The following is a 5,687-nucleotide window of genomic DNA, read 5'->3' as shown; positions in this document are numbered from 1 at the left end:
TATGATGTCTTCTGACAAAGTTGAACTGCATATATGTGTGTGTGAATGAAAGCTGTGTTTGAGTGTCTGCCTGTGTGTGTGTGTGTGTGTGTGTTTTGTTTCCAGAATGAAACTGCCTGAGCTTACATTTACATTACATTACATTTACATTACATTTACATTACATTACATTTACATTACATTAATCATTTAGCAGACGCTTTTATCCAAAGCAACTTCCAAGAGAGAGCTTTACAAAAAAGTATAGGTCACTGATCATAACAACGAGATAGCCCCAAACATTGTGAGTTGCCAAACATGAAGCATACATTGTGAAAAGCAAATAAGTGCCAATAGGGAGAACCATAAGAGCATGCAGTTAAACAAGTTACAAATTAAACAACATGAACCTCAAAAGTGCAAGAGTGTACCTGTGGAAAAAGCAGGCAACAATAATATAATATAATTCACAGGGAGTACAAGAAGTTAAATCAGTTACAACTGGTCCAGCAAATCATTCCTAAGTACCGTTGTATTCCCGGAACAAGTGTGTCTTAAGCCTTTTCTTGAAGGTGGGGAGACAGTCAGTGTCTCTGATGGAGGTGGGGAGGTGAATCCACCATTGGGGGGCCAGACAGGAGAAGAGCTTGTGTTGGGACCGGGCGCTCTTGAGAGATGGGACCACCAGATGGTTGTCAGGAGAAGACCGTAGGTGGCGGGTGGGGGTGTAAGGCTGGAGGAGAGACTTGATGTAGTCTGGAGCAGTCCCGTTCACTGCTCTGAAGGTCAGTACCAGAGCTAAATCTGTTTTAGTATTTTTCATACACTCAAGGGGAGTCTCTCTGAGTGTGTGTGTGAGGGTGTTTGTTCTTGTGTGTGTGTGTGGGAGGGGTGGGTGTGTGTGTGAGGGGTGTGTGTGTGTGTGTGTGTGGGAGTGGTGTGTGTGTGTGTGTGTGTGTGTGTGTGGGAGGGAGGGAGGGGTGTGTGTGTGTGTGTGTGTGTGTGTGGGAGGGAGGGGTGGGTGTGTGTGTGAGGGGTGTGTGTGTGTGTGTGTGTGGGAGGGAGGGGTGTGTGTGAGGGGGGCGTGACATTTTCTTGCATGAATTATGTATTATACTGTATATGAGTGTGTGTGTGTGTGTGTGTATGAGTGTGTGTGTGTGTGTGTGTGTGTATGTGTGTGTGTGTCTAGGACAGCACACGTGCCGTGCACACCGCCAACTTGCAGACAGAAACACAATCCGCCCTAGCAACATCCAACACCCCTGGCAACCCCACCCCGGCAACCACCCAATTCCCCCCTGACCACCTTGCTAATTCAGGACATACTCTCCTGCACTGGGGCCAAACATGCCTTATGCAAGCCTATCACTGTGCGTGTGTGGGTATGTTTTTGGGTATGTTTGTGTGTGTGTGTGCGTGCGTGTGTGTGTGTGTGTGTGTGTGCGTGTGTGTGTGGGTGCGTGTGTGTGTGTGTGTATAAACAGTTTGCTGTGCAGGATGTGAAACGGACAGCTGACCCATTAGCTGGAGAATGGCTGAGTACAGGGTAACCAGACACACACACTCAAACACATAAACATACACAGAGTAATCTATCTTTATATCTATGTTTCTATCTGTCTGTCTTAGAGTGATAGCCCTGTAAATATAATGTAAAGCTAATCCCTGTTATGTCTATAAGAGCGTTCCATTAAGTCTAAGACTTACATTTACAGAAGTTTGGCTGCAATAATAATATTGTCATTGTGTTGCATTATAATAAAAAGATGACATCTTCATTTAGCAGAAGTAAAAAGAATTAGAAAGGCAGCGTAAACTGAGTTAGACATAATCTTTTACTCTACATAATTATAATCTTGTTATAGTCCAGCATCAATGTTCTTGAATGGAAGTAATTGTTCGACATAAAACCGTAAATAGTCTATTCCGCTACACCAGGGGGCGATGTTGTCTCTATGCTGGCAGAGAGTTGGCAACTTCACCGAAAGTTGGAAATTTGAATGTTGTTTACATCCGGCAAGAGTGCGGTAAGCGCTATGCTAACCTCGTTCATGAGTGCACTGGCTAGAGTTGGTATGCGTGTCTAAAGGGCGGTTTGAAAAATGGCGATTACTGTAGTCTGATCTGCATGTTTATCCTTATAAGCGATGTAGGGAGAAGAAGAGGGGAGAATTGTTGTGGGGTTCGCAAAGTTAGTCCACTTAGAAACTGTAGGCAAGGAAGAGAACAAGGGGGTTAGCTAGGGGGCAATAGCTAACCTCGTGTGTGTTTCATTTTTAAAATGTCTGAACTAGACGAGTTTAGAGAATTTATCCATGAGCGACTAACAATGACAGCTTTGGAGGTTTTCAGAGGAGTTGAAAAAAAGCTTACTGTGTACCAAGAAGAAATCTCTCGATGCAAGGAGGAGAGCGCTAGGCTACAACGACTGTTGAACATTGTTACTCAACCCGAGATCAAACTACACCTAACAGGTTCGACATTCATACTTTAATATCATAATGAGCATTGTCTAGAATGTGTCTTAATTGTTTCAACCCAAGTGACCCAAGTGTTTTGTATTTAAAGCGTTTGCATTCGCTCTGGTTCTTTCACAGGTAGATGTGGATACCTGTGAATTAGTTTGAAAGATGATTCAAACTCTTACGCCAGCGTTATTCTGCACTGCTCATTTTATGGATGAAATACTGGCTAGTTTATCAAGTGTTAATCTGAGATTCGTTTGTGTTGTGAAAGGGATACACTGATGTAAAATAGCTAATGCTATTTTGCCGCGCTCCATGGGAAATTAAATGACTTCCTGTTCTCTGCGACGCTGTTCTACATCTTCTGTCATGAGAAATTTTGTCTCCTCTTCTTTCCCCTAGATGTGCAGCAGCTCTCTCTCTCGAAGCCCCCACAGATTAAAGAGGAACAGGAGCTGTGGACCAGTCAGGAGGAAGAGCAGCTCCAAGGACTGAAGTCTGAAACCACAGACTCCATATTCACACAGGAATCAGAGCTTTCAAACTTGAAAATGTCCAAATTACAAATGTTGGGAGACATTTTCAGTGTGAGATTAACAACAGCAGCTTCAGAGATGTTTATAGCCATTGAAAAAACGTTTGAAGAGTACAGAGAAGAAATCTCTCGTTCTGAGGAGGACAGGAAACGGCTCCAACGGCTGTGGAACATTGTTACTCAACCTGAGATCAAGCTACACAGAACAGGTTTGTTATTCATACAGTGCCTGTCCAAAGGGACTTTGGACAGGCACTGTACCTTCCTGTTATAATCTGATGAAATTAGGTAATGGTGGATAGCTAAATGGTAAAGGTGTAGTTGCTGCAGTTGCATCATGACATGGTTCACATGGTCCATCCAAGGTTTGATCATGTCTCCTTCTTGACAGAGGTGGTTAGATCTCATCACAGCCTCCTGTAACATCTGTGTGTTACTGCAGAGTCATATCTGCACTAGGAACGTTGTAGTTAGGAACTGGTGTGTAACATGTTATAAACATGGCACGGTGGCCTGTTTACAATGTCTTAAAGTCATACTATCGTCTTGGGTCTTCCTCCATGTTGGGGTCATGGGAGGTGACACCACCACACCCTGCTACGATCACCACCACAGGTCTAGTTTTAGCTGACAGACATGTTGAGTTGCAGAATAATTAAGTAGATCATATTTCCCCCCCCCCAGAAGTGCAGCAGCTCTCTCTCCTGGAGCCCCCACAGATTAAAGAGGAACAGGAGCTGTGGACCAGTCAGGAGGAAGAGCAGCTCCAAGGACTGCAGTCTGAAACCAAAGACTCCATATCCACTTCTTCCAGTGTGGGACATGACTGGGATCAGGATGGCTTCTCTGAATGTTCACATCTTGACCAAGCTGTCCAAGTGGACAACAGAGAAGGAGACTCTCTACCCACCAACACAACTGAGGAGCAAATCAAAGCAGAGACTCATGTACAAGACTCTCCAGCACCAGAACCAGGCAGTGACCCTCAGCCCCTCTCTGTTGTAGCTCCAGACTGTCCTGCAGCTCAGAGTTTGGAGGAGGAGGAACATGGAGGAATGATGCCTTTGCTAGAATCAGTCAAATCAAGCAGAAAAAGAAAGAACACAGCTCTACCCATGGAAGGTATACCACAGGGCAGTTACACAGGAGATAAACCTCATCAGTGTCAAGAATGTAACAGTACTTTTAGTTGGAAATCTCATTTGCTTGTTCATATGAGGACACACACAAGAGAGAAACCATTTCAGTGTCAGGAATGCAACAAGAGCTTTAGATGGCAGCCTAATTTGATCATTCATATGAGGACACACACAGGAGAGAAACCGTTTCAGTGTCAGGAATGTCACAAAACCTTTATTTGTAAAACAAATTTGATTGAGCATATGAAGATACATACAGGAGAGAAACCATATCACTGTACAGACTGTAACAAGATGTATAGTCGTAAAACTGGTCTGGTGCAACACATGAGGACACACACAGGCGAGGAACCATTTCAGTGTCAAGAATGTAACATGAGTTTTAAATGGCATAAATCCTGGATTCAACACATGAGGACACACACTGGAGTTAAGTCTTATCTGTATAAAACAATGTAGCAAGCTTCTTTCTTTTTTTTTGGTGTGACATGGTGGAACACATTAAGATGCACACAAAATATACCATATTGGTGTCAGTAACAATGGCACGTTCAGCCGGGAGAACCTTTTTGGTTGCTTATATGAGAAGACACAAGGGGCCTTAAGTAGGAAGAATTGTCAACTTTAGTTTAATGTTTATTCAACAGCAGAAAATCCCGCTGGGCCTGTTTTCAGTAGGATCACTAGTAAATATGAAATCAAACCGACTGGAATCTGTTTAATGTGAGATCAAAGGGAATAAAGTTATTTTCATGACGTAAGAAACAGGCTGTGTGTCGTATGTGAAGCCAGGTGGATGGTGCTCCTGAAGGTGAACATGCTTTGAAACAAACTGGAGAAGATAAAGGATGTAAGAATGTATTACTGTGTGGCTGATGTCACTGTCCTGTAACTGTTAGAATCACTTTAATGAATGTTTTTATTCACTTGAACATGATATTGATGTGCTATTTAAAAACAAACATGTTCTGTAGCTTAGAATGTGCTACTTATCATCTATCTTGGACTGTAATTTAACCTGTCGGCGACGCCGGCGCTGCATGAAGTCGAACGTACCTAGTAACTTATTCTTTGCTACACCCAGAGGCGGAGCTCAAAACTCGTTCAGGAAGTAAGGCGATTTGGCGAAAGATTTCGGAAAGTGGATGACAGTTTTTAACTCGCCCCGAGACAGTAATCTTGCCTACACAATCGATCGTTACTTTATTCACGATATAACAGTAGTCCATCTGTCTCCGTCCAACAGCTAGGTCGGTGATTAAATGGCCATAAGATAGAATAATACTTTTCCAAATATTTGTGATGGAAACCAAGTTCTAGAACTTATTCTGAATAGCTGTAGATGTAGATTTCCATTAGATGTGTACAGACAGACCATGGATATACTAACTTGCCATCATAAGGGGTCCTACAAGTGGTCAGGATTGTCTAGTTATGCTGATAGCAAAATAAGGCGAAATAGAATCCAATGTCAACGGTTGTTGCGTGTGGTGGACGCGAGGGAGCGCTGTATCACCGGCTACTGGGCCTTCGATGAGAAGGGGCCTCAGGCCCTCTTTTCAGGTG

At 43.3% G+C, this 5,687-nt stretch overlaps 1 protein-coding gene across 1 annotated transcript; it reads left to right on the top strand.

Annotated features, from left to right (window-relative positions):
• The first annotated feature begins 2,074 nt into the window (after window positions 1-2,074).
• Window positions 2,075-4,880, top strand: LOC134016186 (zinc finger protein 892-like). Its single transcript, XM_062455575.1, has 3 exons — window positions 2,075-2,456; window positions 2,850-3,191; window positions 3,667-4,880. Exons 1-3 carry the CDS (start codon window positions 2,264-2,266, stop codon window positions 4,578-4,580), a joined length of 1,449 nt encoding a protein of 482 aa, XP_062311559.1. The 5' UTR covers window positions 2,075-2,263; the 3' UTR covers window positions 4,581-4,880.
• Window positions 4,881-5,687: the final 807 nt, after the last annotated feature.

The sequence above is a fragment of the Osmerus eperlanus genome, unplaced genomic scaffold, assembly GCF_963692335.1.
Source record: "Osmerus eperlanus unplaced genomic scaffold, fOsmEpe2.1 SCAFFOLD_85, whole genome shotgun sequence".
Classification (NCBI taxonomy): Eukaryota; Metazoa; Chordata; class Actinopteri; order Osmeriformes; family Osmeridae; genus Osmerus; species Osmerus eperlanus.
Note: the sequence above shows the minus strand (reverse complement) of the source record. Positions and strands in the feature narration are given on the sequence as shown.

Coding starts and splice junctions, on each gene's coding strand:
- LOC134016186 (XM_062455575.1), top strand. CDS start 2,264: ATGTCTGAACTAGACGAGTTTAGAGAATTTATCCATGAGCGACTAACA. Junction 2,457..2,849: donor GATCAAACTACACCTAACAG/GTTCGACATTCA, acceptor TCTTTCCCCTAG/ATGTGCAGCAGCTCTCTCTC. Junction 3,192..3,666: donor GATCAAGCTACACAGAACAG/GTTTGTTATTCA, acceptor CCCCCCCCCCAG/AAGTGCAGCAGCTCTCTCTC.